We start from the raw sequence: 15195 nt of genomic DNA, 5'->3' as shown, positions 1-15195 counted from the left end.
TGATTACCACGTGCTGTGCTAATTCACCACTGCTGAACACAAGTTCAGGAGTGATCATTATTGAGTCATGGGAAGATTATGTTTTGCTTTGGGTGCTGCATCTCACCATCTCTAGGATGGCGCAGATAGGAAGGCATGCGGCTGGCAATAGACAGGTCTCGAGTTCTAATTCGGATTTAGGTAATTTTATATGTAATTCTTATTTCATAATAGATGTTCTCAACATGAGAGCGAATAATTACTCTCGTGAGAGTTCAACATTTTTGCATTTTATTTATTTTCAGTCATTTTTGCCAAAGCTTAATAACAACTTTCTTGTACATTTGTAAAACGCTTTGAACAACAAAAAAATAAGTTGGTGCACAACATGATGCTTTATAACTTCTCCAAATTTGTGTGAACAAAACCCGAACATAGGTTGTACGTGAAAACAATTCAAATGTTATTCAACATTATGCTGAATTAATTCGTCATAATGGTGCCTGTTAAATGAGTGATTGTTAGTTGGGTATGGCTTTTTAGAATCCTCGATAAGCATCCTATGGAGCTGCAGTCTTCGGCAAAATTCTCTGGATCACTTCAATTTTTCGTCTATGATTTTGATCTAGATCTGCTGTAATTTATTTAGATAAGTTTTATTTTTCTACATGACTTTCTGGAGTTCTAGCTATGCATCCTAGAGGGTTTCAGTCTTCGGCAAAGTTCTCTGCGTTGGTTTGTACTTTACTTTTACCTCATCGGTTTTTATCTAGATCTGCTGTATTTATCTAGATAAGTATTATTTTTTTAACTCACCCTCTGCAATTCTCTACATGCATCCTAGAGGGTTTCTGTCTTCGGCAAAGTTTTCGGGACCGATTGGTACTACACTTTCACGTCTCCGGTTTTGGTCTAGGTCTGCTGTAAATGATCTAGATAAGTTTTATTTTCGATATGAATCTCTGGAATTTTCGATGCACTAGAACCATCCAATCGAAAAAGTTCACTGGATTTGTTGGTACAATAATTTCACGCTTTCGATTTTGATCTAGATCTGGTATAATTGAAGAAAATAAGTGATTTTTCTATATGATTTTCTAGAATTCTTTATATGCAAAGGGTTGCAATCTTGCACAAATTCAGCACTGAATTGGTTGCTACCATACCACCGACGAACCGACGTGACAGCTAGAACAAACAAATTCAAATTTATTGTCCGCGACGCCATGATGGAAATAGCCGAACACTACCGCCACCCCTATAACGGTTCGCGTTGATGTGCTAGCTTGACTCCAAACCCCCATGTGTTCATATAGGAAGAGGTTCGCGTCTGCGCTGATATGACAGAAGGGTTCGCTCGCTTTGCTGGTCGACCGTTAAATTGAGGGGGGACACATTTGAAACATCAGTGTCACGTCGGTTCGTCGGTGACCATACTTCTATGTCTCCAGTTTTGATATAGATCTGAAGTATTTTATCTAGATCAATTGTATCTTTCAATACGATACTGTGGAAGTAAGGAGTCTTCAAAGAAGTGCAGAGAAGTGTAAGAGAATCATAGCAGGATGCGCACACGTGGTTGATAGCAAGAACATTTTGAGTTGCGTGTTTTCGATGTTGTCCTGTATAATTGAATTTAACCGCTGGAACTACGGCACCCGGCTAGAACATGTTTGGTAAAATAAATGATTGTGTGATTATAGTGGAAATTCTGCAGTTGGGTTGCGCTTTTCGTACATTCCCAACTAACAATCGCCAGCCGCAAACAAGCATGCATGCTGAATTGTTGCTTTATAATAGTAATTTTAGCTGAACTAAAATTATGCTGTACACATTACTGTACAAATGCTATTTCAATTGAAAAAGTAGCCAATGTTCAACTTTTCGTATTGGTATTAACAATGATAATTTAAAACACTTTTCAAACGTTTAATAAGATTTTTATTCGACTCGCAGTAATTCCTTTACAACATAGTTTAACAAGACTTTTTTCTGCTTCTTGTTAAGTACATGTAGAAATTAGGACATGTATCTGTATAATGTGTTTTTCACAAGTCACATAAGCGCTTTCGTTTCATCATACTTCGACTCAGAGTACATGATGAAAAACACGTGTTTTTTACTGATCAACAGCTGAATTAATATGTTGTTCAGTCATTAACCATAATATTGTGCTAATTCACCACTGCTGAATAGGAGTCGAAGTCTGATCATTATTAAACCACGTGAAGTTTATGTTTTGATTTGAGCGCTGCAATTCATCATCTCTAGGATGGCGCAGATAGGAAGGCATGCGGCTGGCAATCGACGGGTCTCGAGTTCGAATCTGGATTCAGGTAAATTCATGTGTAGTTATTATTTCACAATATTTGTTCACAGCATTAAGTTCCAATCATAAACTTCTCGTGGAATTGAAAAATTTTGCATTTTTTAAATTTTTAATCATTTTTGCTAAAGCTGAATAACAGCTTTACTATATAGTTGTAAAACGATTAAACAACAAACAGTTCAGTCGGTACACAACACTATGCTTTAAAGTTTCTCCAAATTTGTGTGAACAAAACCCGAACAAAGGTTGTGCCTGAAAATTATCCAAATGTTATTCAGCATCATGCTGAATCAATTCGTCGTAAAGGTGCTTGTAAAATGAGTGATTGTTAGTTGGGTTGCTTCTTCAATGGCGGACACGCTTGTAACGCATCACCGATGCACTTCAAGGGTTGATAATGACAATAAAAATGATAAAAGTAGTCAATTCAAGATTCTTTCATTGAATGGCTGTGTATGTGTAGACTAGGCTAGCCTAAACTAGAATCTTATAACTATATGCATCCCTTTTGATGAACACTTGGCACTAAACTCTTACTTCTTGGATTGTGGTATTGTTCTGATGGCACTGATCTAGAAGGGCTTCATAATTTGAAATATCTCTTCAATGCTCTTGTAGGTTCATAGTTTTGGGCGAAGTAGCTACCCTACTAACAAAAGTAGCTGTATAATAGCTTATGGAGCAAAAGTGTATGAAGGAAGCTCTCTTAAACTCTTAAACAGCAAAAATGTTAGTTGGGTAGGATTGACTGGTAACATGTGTAAATCTTTTGATCTAGATTAGCTCTAATTCAATTTTATCTTTCTGATTGTCTCTCTAGTGCTCTAGATATGCTCTCTAGTGCTCTAGGGCTCCGGATATGCTTTATGAAAGATTTCTTTGGCCTAGATTAGCTTTGGCTGATATAGATATTTGTTTTTCTTCTGTAATGACTCTTTAGTGCAGCAACCTCTAGGTTTTCATCCATTTATTATGCAACGCCAAAATAACATTTTTTTTGAAATTCATGACAAAAAAAAACGTTTTTATCTTCTCTTGACTAAGGAGATTCTGCAAAAATAAATTTAAAATAAAAACTTTTACTTTAAATTTATTTTTGTGATTGTGCTTACTACTGAAATCATGTTCGATCAGCCACGGATAAGTGTGAACATGATATTATATGTATAAAAATGTATGTATTTTATAAACGTACGCGCAGTACCGTCGCAATTCACCATGTACACGAAACTACAAATCAACCCAAATGTAGGTTTTTTTGACGCAACCTGTCTTTGCTTGATCGCGAAAAAAAAATCACCCTGTGGTAAATTATTTTCACCAATGTAGAGAATTCTAGATACTAATTTAGAAAAATAATACTTATCAAGAAAAATACAGCAGATCTAGATCAAAACCGATCAGGTAAAAGTGAAGTACTAATCAACGCAGAGAACTTTGCCGAAGACTGCAACCCTCTAGAATGAATAGCTAGAACTCCAGAAAATCATGTAGAAAACTAAAACTTATCTAGATAAATTACAGCAGATCTAAATCAAAACCACAGATGAAAAACTGAAATAATAACCAATCCAGAGAACTTTGCCGAAGACTGCAACTCCATAGGATGCCTATCGAGGATTCTAGAAAATTATATAGAAAAATTTAACTTATCTAGATCAATTACAACAGATCTAGATCAGAACTGAAGACGCCAAAGTGAAGTACTAACCAATCCAAAGAACTTTGCCGAAGACTGCAACCTTCCAGAATGCATATCGAGTATTCTAGAGAGCCGTATAAATAATTAAACTTATCTAGATCAGTTACAGCAGATCTAGATCAATATAGAATGAAAGTGTAGTACCAATCAATATAAAACACTTTGCTGAAAACTCGAACCTTCTAGGATGCTTATCAAAAGCACTAGAATACTTGCCGGTCAGGAGCCATGTTCATTTCTAGCTAGGGATGTTCAAGATAGCTACGCAAATAGTTTACTACCTCTATGTCATGCCTTTTGGCCAAGTATACAGATTTCTAGTTATTTTTTGTAATCACTTTTAAAATTTGGAACGCTAATCAAAAATAGCGAGGTTTTTTTAAAAATGTTCCTTACTCACGCAAGTCTAGGGGAAAAATGAGCATCCCTAGAAACACATTTTTTACAGAACACAAAAATGGAAGAGTTGGGTAGAACATCCCTGAAAAAAATTTTTGAATCGGACCACAGGCGGCTGAGAACGAGCTGCTCAAAGTAAAAGTTCCAACTTTTTTCTGATCACGGTATTCCGCGTGAGTTTTTTTTATCACGGTATTTGGAGTGTTAACAAAACAATGCTTGAAATAGGGTATTGGTTCCCTTATTAAGCATGTGGCTCCCATTTTCATCCTACGAAAAACAAAGGATTGAAGCGTTGTTTATTTTGTTTCTTATTTTTGTATTTTTTGTTAGAAGTGAGCACCCATGAAAACAAAAAGAACGGAGTCATTCGATGCCGTAATTGCTTGTTTCCGTATAGGATGAATATGGGAGCGTGAGATTACTGATGGCACACATACCCTACTACTAAAAAATTGGCAAAGGAAATCCCGTGGAAACATTTCGAATGAAATAAAATGAAATTGCCGAAGAGGACCCGAAGATATAACCGAAGAAATTTACCAAACCCAAAGAAATTACTGAGAAAAAGTCTCAATTGAAATAAATTGCTAAACAATTTCCAAATAAATTGACGAAAATATTTCCTGAGGAATTACCATAAAAAAATGTTCTGCCGAGATCACAAATTTCTTGTGTTATACGTATAAACCAGAATCGATTATCCGGAATGTACGGAGTTGAAATTTTGACTGATTACTACAATGTTGGTTTTACGTATGTCAAAATTTCAGCTTTATACACCATTCCCTTCACCAGATATAATATCAATCCAGTCGAAATTGAAATTTGGTGTGAGCATCAGAATCCCGAAGAGAAAAATCGAAGTTCGCTCGCACCAAATTCCAGGTTTCAACAGAATTGATAATATGTTCGTGAAGCTTCAGAACGGAACTATAATACAAGTTACACGCAAATTTGAGGATATTTTATTATAGTTTCCGAGATTTACATTTCTAATAATTGCTCTGTTCCTAATTGTTAAGTTCCAACTGAAAATGCAAATTCCATGTGTTATACGCAATCAAGTTTTCAAACCTCACATGGCGGAGAAAGTGTTAAATCCGCGGTTTGGATTTTCCAAAAAAAAACTGTTCTTTATACAGTCATGACTCGCTGGTTGGGGGCTTAATAGTTGGGTGGCTTTTTAGTTGGGGCTCCGTTAGTTGAGCTGTCGGCCAACTAAAAAATACCTGGATGTCATAATTAAATGTCAAACTGAAAATGACAACCAATCCGCAATTCCGAGGGGCGAGCTAATGAGTTTTTGGTTTCTTAAACTTTACTGATAATCGAGAAGAATTTCTATTTCATATTTCTTAAAAACAAAACAATATGTACAATTACTTCGAAACAAATGCAAAACATCGGCAATCTTTATTTTGTCGATCATTGAAAGCGTTTTGTGCTTGCATTTTGGTCCGGGTGGTTTCATAAACATCTATATTTTAACTTCACCGACGTCACCGACTAAAAATGGGTGAAAATAATTATTTCTCCCCTTTTCCATATATGTATCTTGCAAAACGTATAAGTTTTGCTCTAAATTTAAAACAAATTGAAAAAAAATACTTTTTGTTTCCAACTCAAACATGATCTAAAAAAACAACGCGCACGCCCCTTGTGCAGCTGTCACTCCACCCAACTAGCGAATCGAATTCGTTGGTTGGGTGGAGGTTGTGGCTCAACGAGCGGGTTCCGACTGTAATACAGCGCGTGTAAATTTACGGGCTAATTTTTCCCGCGACGCAGTATATCATTATGCTAAGAAATTGAGGGTGGATCGGTACTTCCCTTTACAAAAAAAAAACAAAACAAAACAACCTGGAAGCCACTGAAACTGGCCACTGGAACTAGGCACCCCCTAGGAAAAAATCCTAGATACGCCAATGCTGAGGAGCCGCTGGCACTCATCGGATATTTGCTCCAGGGTAAAGTGACCAGGCGTTCCGGATTGTGCGGGACAGTCCCGGATTCAAGCTAGTCGTCCCGCACTGCAAAGTGTCCCGGAAATATCCCGGATTTCAACAATCGGCTAAAATGTCGTTTTCTTGACAAACATGTTGAACTGTTTCTGTTCTTCTGAAAATCAATCTTTAGACTAATGTAAATAGCAAAAACAAAGTTTAACCAGGCTTACAATTGTTTTAGGATTTTGAGGATTTAAATCTGACATTTTTTTTTTTTTTTTATCTGTATTAACGAGATTTTTAGCCCTAGGCTAGTTCATCTCGGGACCCACGCTTTACTTCCCTTCCGAAGGAAGAACTCACATTTCGCAAGTTTGTCGGGAGTGGGATTCGATCCCAGGTCCTCGGCGTGATAGTCAAGTGTTCTAACCACCACACCAGGTCCGCTCCACCAATCTGACATTGTATAAAGTAAAGGCAGAGTTGTTTGGAGAAGGATGAAGGTAAAATTTGGTTTTCATAAGCACTTCACACTGATGTGGACTAATTCAGAGCTGACTGAACATTTTTGAATCTCTGCAAGTGAATTTAAAAATGTCTCATCAGAACTTTTGTTCATAGTTTTTTTTTTCAAAAATTTCAAATGAATTTCCAGTAACAATCCACAGGGCTTTCTTGTAGAAATATCTGTTAAAACCCGTCAGATAAACTCCTAAGACAAACATGCCTACATGGCTACTTGATTCGTGGAAGGTTACCTCCAGGATTCCCCTTGTCAGATTTTTCCGGGGGTTTTCGGAAATGATCGAAGTATTTCTATAGAAGTATATGGTAGATCACTCTGGAAACTCCACCGGTGGTAGATTTTTTTTAACAAATGGAAAGAATTCCAGAAAACAAATATCTTTTTTAGAAAGTTTGATAAAGATACACACTTATTTTAGAGTCACTTGTTCGGCTGTTCTATTTTCGGTAAAAGTTCGGATTACCGAAGTTCAGCAAGTTTTACCGAAGTACGGCTAATTTTTACCGAACGTTCGGTAAACATTACCGATGATTCAGCAGAGTTTACCGAACGTTCGGTAATTTTTTGACGAACTTCGGTTATATCTTGCTGAACATTCGGTAATCTGAACTTTTACCGAAAATAGAACTGCTGAATATGGTACTTTATTTTAAGTGTGTACACTTTATATTTGTGATGAAAATATTGGAGAATTGTTTCAGAATACTTTCCAAGAAATGTTTTGGAAAATGTTCTCCAGTAATCCACCAGTACTTTACATTTGAATGCAACTAAAAAATTCCCATAGTTTTGTCAATAACTCATTCCTGAATTTTCTCCAGCTATCTCTTCAATGTTTTGGCAGAAATTTTCCATGAAAAAAATTCAGACATTTAGAAAAAAAAATCTAGCGCAGTTTCGAGTTCGAAAGGAATCGCTCAAGAAACTTCTTGAGTGATTCCTGGCAGAAACTTTCTTCGGTGATTGCCATTTGAACTGTCATTTCTTCGCTACTGCGTACTGTGATCGAAGAAAAACCGGTTTCTTGAGCGATTCGGGCAAGGAATTTCCCATGCATCAAGATAGGCTGAGAAATTCCTTCTGATCTGCAAACAGCGCTTTAGCTAGTTTTCCAAATTCCATAATTTCCTTGTTGAGATCTGATACTTTGTTCCCTGAGTGTCGTGAAAAAGTTCCATGATCAACAACCAAATTCCCCGTGAAATTCCCTGACTGTCTCTAATTTTCCAAGCCCAGAAATAAATTCCCTAACAGTCCCTGGCTTTCCAGGTAGTCGACACCCTGGTTTAGTAAAACTGTGTCCCGCATCAGAGCAAAATATATCTGGTCACTTTACTCCAGGGTGATGTCGGTTCTCTCCTCGATCCTGCTCAGCAACCTTGTCCGAACTTCCGCATCGTTCTCCGCCTTCAAGCCACACACGAACACAAGGCACTTAAATTGATCCTCGGTGAGTTTTCCGAGTTCAAACTCAACACACAGTTTGTTGACTCTGCATGCGTAAGTTTTCAAGTCCTCGGTGGCTTGTTTAGTCACCTGCAGACACCTATAGCACCTACTCAGCACGGACTCCAGTGTGCCAAACAAGCTTTTCAGCTTGGTCACTGTTTCCGAAAAGCTGACATACTTCGGAAGCTTCGGAAGAATGTAGCTAGTGTAGCGTTCGTGTTCCATGGACCCTATTTTGCGGAGGAGTAAACGCACTTGCTTCATCATCCAGCGAACTACATCCTTAGCAAACAAATCTTCATAGCGCACAAACCAGCCTGCAAAAGTGACGTTTGACTCGTACCGGAACTCCTGGATATTATTCGCTAGGGAGTCTAGAATCTGCTCCGGATTAGGCGCTGTGTGCTGGTTCATCGTCGACATCATCGTTTGGAAGAATGCTTGCTGTTGTTGTTGGAGCTGCTGGAAGAGCTGGAAGCACTGTCCGACGAACTCGTTTGAAGTAGCGTTTTGTTGATGTTGAATCGGTGGTTGCGGAAATTGCTGGAAACGAGGCTGCGGTTGCGGGAATACCGGAGGACAGTTGCTGCTGTAGCGGAACAAATGCTGGGTGTTGATGGTGTCCAGCCTGATCCTGTTGCAGTCCGTTCGTCGCAATTGATGATGGATGCGAACGGTCGCCCCGGGAGGCGAATTGGTACCGTCCATTCTTCTCCTCTTCCTCGCAGGAGACACTTTTGCTACTATTTCTCACTAATTTCGCTTAATTCTCGTCGCCACCTTTACGTTCGCGGGTGGCGGTGACCGAGTACATTCTCGGTATTGAATATAAACACACGCGACGTAACAAAACGAACAAATTAAAACTTTATTAAAAACTAACGAACTAACATGTTATGCGCGGTGTACAATTGTAAACATTACATCCATTCATGCTGGTATAGTGGTAATCACGTTCAAATGTATGCGTGCCTTTTTTATAGGTGTAGTTGTGAAACTGTGAGGAAAATATTTGCACTCTTGTCCCGGACGTTAGTTTTATCATTATTTACCCGTTTTACCCAATTCGATTGGGTAATATTTGCATATGCAATCTGAATAGCCTTTGAATTGGCGTGCAATTTTGTGTGAGGAAAAACTCGCGCTAGTGTTATGTCGTTTTCGTTTTTGCGGCAGTGCTACACCGCTTCGTGCTACACTTTTCACTGTGAAAACGAACATTTTCGGTGCAGTTGCATTGGTATGCGTGTATAAAAACCAAAATATTGACAACTTTGCCAACGCTGATTGGTGGACACGGTGTGCACCCGCTACACTCCCGATTTTTTGAGTGCTACACTATCATGCGCGGTGCAGAAAAAGTGCTGCACCGGTGTACAACGAAAATCAAAAACGAACATTTTCGGTGCAAAAGTGCTGCACCGGTGTAGCACCACCGCAAAAACGAAAACGACATTAGTGTGTTGAAATATCACTTATCTCTATAGCATCGACGGGTGACAGATAGATCTGCCACCAGTGAGCTCAGCGTAGTGTTGGTGAGTCAATGGTAGGGATGTCCATTTATCCCCAACAAATATTGCTTCATGGATTCCTTTTAAAATTCCGTCAGGGATTCTCTCAAAAAATTTTCCAGTAAAAAAAACTCTAGGAATTCCATCATAAAATGTTCCATTGATGCTTTCAGAAAAACCTTTAGGGATATCTTCAACTCAAATATCTAAAAGGACTTTAGATTCCGTCAAAAACTTCTTCAGGGATTCGTTTAGAAAATCTGCCAACGATTCCCTCAGAAATTTCTCCAGGAATTTAGGGGTTGCAGCCATCATGTCTTCAAAGACTTTGCATAAATTTTATGTTTTCTTTATTTCTGAAATGTGGGTTAGAATACATAAAATTTGTGGAGTTTTGTAGTATTGCATGGAGCCAGACCAGTGAAAAGAATTGTCAGACAAAAGAGACACAAAACAAGCAACAAAGAAGACGTGGCGATTTCTCTTTATCCCATCTGGTAACAGATAATGACATGATTCCGAAAATTTTTGTTGCAGACAAAACGGAAACTGAATTTGTTGCGTACTTTTCAACTCGTGAAAAATCAATTATTACTAACTCAAAATCAAACCTTTTTGATGATACATATTCAGCAGCGTTGCAGTGTTTACCGACTCTAAGTTACCGCTCGAAAATCACAATGCAAGGCTTAAGAATCTCTAAACTCGTGGTGCACGATGTTTGTCCTATTCTGTTCAAGTTGGGACAAACCTATGTCGCATTGGGTAGAATGTCGCAACAAATTCAGGTTGCGACATTGCATTGTCGTTATTGTTGCGCGAAGGCGGAATTTTGATTCACTGAGCCAGACTGAATAAATTTGTACTGGAAACTTGCCAACTTATATTACATTCTTAAGACAGAGAGTTTACTGGAACACTGATCACTAACCTTAACTTTATGTTGACTTAGAAAAAAAAAAAAACAAAAACAGCACTGTTGATAAAAAAAAACTTAAATTTGTAAGATAAACTGCTACGTTACGTAAGTTTATCAAAGCCTGTAATGAAAGCGATACAATGTACACATTTATTCAAAAATTCTGTCCAAATTTTCAGAAATTGTGTGTTTATTACAATTAAAAGTGGGCCACCAGCTGGAAAAGCTTAAGAACCCGTGGTTTAAACAGATGCAGTTGAGGATTGTAAAATAATTTAAAAAAAAAACTCACGTTTTATGATATTTTGGTAAAGTTACCTTGGCAAAGACGATGACATCAGGGTCACAAAAGCCGCACAATCCGTCGAGTGAGACACCGACATTTCCGTTTTGACATTTCGCTCAATTGTTACGAACGCTCCGGCCAATCCAATATCGGCTTGTTTTCGTTCCACTTCGTACGTAACGGCATCTCCTGACCTGAATCAAACAACGATTATATTTAACGAATATCCACTTCACACTGTGGGGTACAAACAATTACCCAAGATACGGCTTGGAGGGTTCTTTGATATCGAACGTGAAGTTAAGATAGTTTCCCAACGTCTTTAGCACTCGAATTTCCAACCCATCCCAACGAATGGCAATATTCCCAACTCCGTCCGTAGACATGATCTTGAACACGAACGGCGGTTGATGGGCAGCAGAGATAGTGAAGCGATGTCCTGAAAAACCTTTCCGGATTTTTGGCGGAAACAGATTCACATTCGGACGGGAGAACTTTCCGTTCATCCACGAAGTCAGCACTATTGGGCGGTTCGAACCCAATCCATCAATGTAAAGTTCGTGCGAGTACAGAACATAGGCAGATTCACTATTGAGTGTCTTTTCTGTTGAGTACGATTCACCGATAACTAGCAAATTCAAGATGTCTCTGGACTCTTTAGATGATAGAAAGTCTTGTAGTTTCCACTGGCTTGACCGAGGAACGACGATTACATGATTGGTCAACTGAGGTCCAAGCACCTTTCGAACCATCATGACGTCCGATATGAACAGGATGTAGCTACGGCACTGTGCAGCCGATGGCACAAGTAATTCGGGGTTTTGAAGTGTGTAGTTTGAGCTTATTTTGCCACATATGTAGGTCGTCGGGAACTCTCTGAACAGAGCTTCCATAACGTAAGTTTCCCTTTGTTCTACGTACACGTCAAACAGAATAATCGGTATACAAGCACTCAGATATTTGTTCACAATGCGAATCAGCAGCTTTACCAAAGATATGGATTGTTGGTCCCTCATTATTACATGAGCGAAATTGTTGGCCCAAACCTGTTCCCGCGTTTTCGGATTGCCCCGAAACGTGGGATCATTGTAACGTTTAACCCTCGCGTGGTCATCCCGAGCATCGCAAGTATCATTCGTCGACTCAAAGCCCCCGGAAATGTACTGTTCACTGCTCAACTCGTAGAACCGATTCCGACGTGCCTCCACATCGTACGACTTGTACGCAATCAAGGCCTCATGAAGCGAGTCTTCGTTGGGACCAATACCTTGCCAAGCCGACAGCAGCTCCAACCACAGAAAGCACAATACACTACTAATTAGAACAAGATTCTTCATTTCGTGTTCACCATTCAGCACTGCTGACCGAACGACCACCACCAACTGTAGAGCATGGCAAGGAAAAGTCCTTGCTTTTATAGGCTTAGCTGTTAGATACATCGAAGCAGGTGCACTTCCATTCGGCAGGGTGTTAGAAATTTATGAAACGCAATCACCTTTTGAACTCTGGAGTGGTGGTCAATCCACGCGAAGGATGAACGGTTATGATTCTCGGGAAGCTTTGTGGAACAAGACGAACAGGATTGTGTGATTGGGTTATTAGATTTCTAGGTTATTTTCATAGATAGGTTATTGATTTTATTGTTTTTAGTTTGGAATTACCAAAGGGCTCCCCGAATAAAACACAGATCGAAAAAAGAGTGTAAAATTCTGTGCAATATAATTGTGGGGTCAGAAGTCACCAAGTCTCAACAGCAACACTTTATTTGGTTTGTGCGCTTTAAGCTAAAATATATATTTCATTGGATTATATAATTCATTGGGGTATATGAGTGAAGCACTTACAAGTTTGGTGTACTGAATCGAATTAAAGGATGGATCGTATCGACAGCTCCACTGAATATAGTTTTAGTTCTGCAATTACAATTTTACCCTTTAGGATACGTATAGAATCTCAATCACCGTACTTACTAGATTTTAGATAGCAAATTTTAGCATAATCGAATGGTAGATTCAAGACTAAACTTTAGATTTAAGACACTGTAAATAGTAGATAGAAGAATAAATCAAATGTAGGGTGGGTGTACCAATTATGGCACTACCTAAGGAAAGCTATTTATACAAAAATAACGAGAAGACCGACGAATGTCATCAATAAGTTAAAAAACCAGCTTAGTTTCCATACTTTACAGGAAAAATATAGAAACGGAGCCAAAACTACTTTTAGTATTGATTACAGCGTGTGCCAATGATAGGAACCCTGTACCAGTTATGGATACATTTCTTAACTTCGGTTCCTTTTCGCACTATTTGCATGCATTCCTTATGGCGATAAAGGGTGCAAGGAAGCCGAAATTTTAAGGAAAATGATTTATTTCTACTATGATTTGAGGAAAATGTGGAGTTGGAATGAGTGCGACTATCTTTTGTGAACGTGGTCTGTTGTTCACAATTTTTTTCTTGTTGATTAACATCGTTAAAGGGTGAAAATCAACTATGGCGAATAATTGGTACTATAGCCATACTTGATACACTTACCCTAAATAATTATTCAATTGAGTTCACAGTTTTATTAACATTATTTCCTCCTTACATAATCACTCCATTCGTTTCGCTATATGCACGTTTAGTTATTTTCTACCTATCATGTCAGTCATTCAGCTTGACAACTGCGGGTCGTGTACAGGGGACCCGCATGCGGCAAGGTAGGCCTACTGCTCATCTTTTGCGAGTGTGTTAGTGTGACTGGCAACGCGACCAGAAGCCTGGTCGAATCCTGCTTGGAAATCGGTTTGTTTTGTCGATGGGGATGGCCCGCGAAATCGCATTGTGTTGTTTGGGAAGGCCCGCTCGATGCATGTTAGGTAGGCGTAGTTTGTTCGAGTTTGACGTGCCTGCACCCTCCCTGGTCGTGTATGGATGGAAAGTGAGATTGATAGTCCATGGCAGTGCTACCAGAACAATGGATCTTGTCGTTACATAGCCCCTCCCGTAAACCATGGTGAAAGGTTGAAGTCTCGAGAGGATCGTCACCTGGTTTACACTTTTCTACAACGTCAAGAACCGCAAGTTTAACCACTGCTCTTTTCAGTTCTCCGAGCGCTTGACGAACTCTGCCGTCTTTCCCAGGAAAGACCTGAATGATGCGGCCCCGAATCCACTGGTTTCTCAAAGTTCCATTCATTGTTAAAACAGGTTAAAACTAAGTCGCCTACTTGTAGATCCTTTGCTTCCTCATGCCATTTAGACCTGCGGGCGATAACAGGCAGGAACTCTTTGATCCACCTGCGCCACAGTTGATCGGTGATGTGTTGAGCAAGTTTCCAGTTACTCCTCTGTCGTATCCATCCATTTTCGTTTGGGACTGTGAACTATACACCAACGAAATTCCAAAGAAATTCACCATCCTTAAAACAATCACACACTTCAGTTCTTTCCGCCGAAACACGGTCCTCAAAAACATACAACGCGCAACCATCAGTTACAAGCATCGTAAATAGACTGAATAAACATCGCACTGTCGCTCCGCTTCAAATCATCCATTTACTCTCTACCCCTTTCAGAGTTTCTTCGCTCTTTCATTCACTCTTCCATTCTTTGAGCGCACTCCACTGATCATCGTCTACGGTGTCTCTCCCATCGAAGGCCAACGACGCAGAGCATCGTCATTCATTTACATCTCACTCACACTCATACCCACGTACATACCAGCCAGCCGCAAGACTTCTGCAGCATGCGCGCCAAAGCAGTCAAATAGGTTTGCGCCGAGCCCTTACCTGTTCCGATACTGTCGCTCTGATTTTTTTATTCTATTTTGGGAATTGAAGAGACTGCTGAAACTGGACCACGATGGAAGTCGGACGCGCTAACGCTGTGTGCTACGATGACCATGTATTTTGCACCTGAAAAAATGTACAACATAAAGTAACGTTTACTCAGCTCATGCCTTATTGAGTGTTTTCAGCAGCTCTAAAAGTTGTGCTGGGGTCGGCATGCTATCAGTTATCTTACTCTCCCAAACTCATCAGTCGAAAATAAGCGATTACAGAACCGATTGATTCCACAAACGAAGATTATATAAAGATATAAATTCGTCTGTGTTGATTCTGTTCTTTTTGTTTTCATACGTGCTCAAAAAACACAA

At 39.3% G+C, this 15195-nt stretch overlaps 2 protein-coding genes across 2 annotated transcripts in view; both read right to left on the bottom strand.

Moving 5' to 3' along the window:
* Positions 1–15195, bottom strand: part of LOC115258558 (histone demethylase UTY) — a 256602-nt gene that overhangs the window by 149835 nt on the left and 91572 nt on the right. The gene's annotated exons all lie outside the window — the stretch shown is intronic.
* On the bottom strand, positions 11028–13064 carry LOC115258559 (ionotropic receptor 21a-like). The gene is made up of 2 exons (XM_062847496.1): positions 11311–13064; positions 11028–11246 (listed from the first exon to the last, which is right to left on the bottom strand). Exons 1-2 carry the CDS (start codon positions 12489–12491, stop codon positions 11081–11083), a joined length of 1347 nt encoding a protein of 448 aa, XP_062703480.1. The 5' UTR covers positions 12492–13064; the 3' UTR covers positions 11028–11080.

This window comes from Aedes albopictus, chromosome 2, assembly GCF_035046485.1.
Source record: "Aedes albopictus strain Foshan chromosome 2, AalbF5, whole genome shotgun sequence".
In the NCBI taxonomy this organism is placed as follows: domain Eukaryota; kingdom Metazoa; phylum Arthropoda; class Insecta; order Diptera; family Culicidae; genus Aedes; species Aedes albopictus.
The sequence above is the reverse complement of the archived record's forward strand: the minus strand, read 5'-3'. Positions and strand labels throughout refer to the sequence as shown.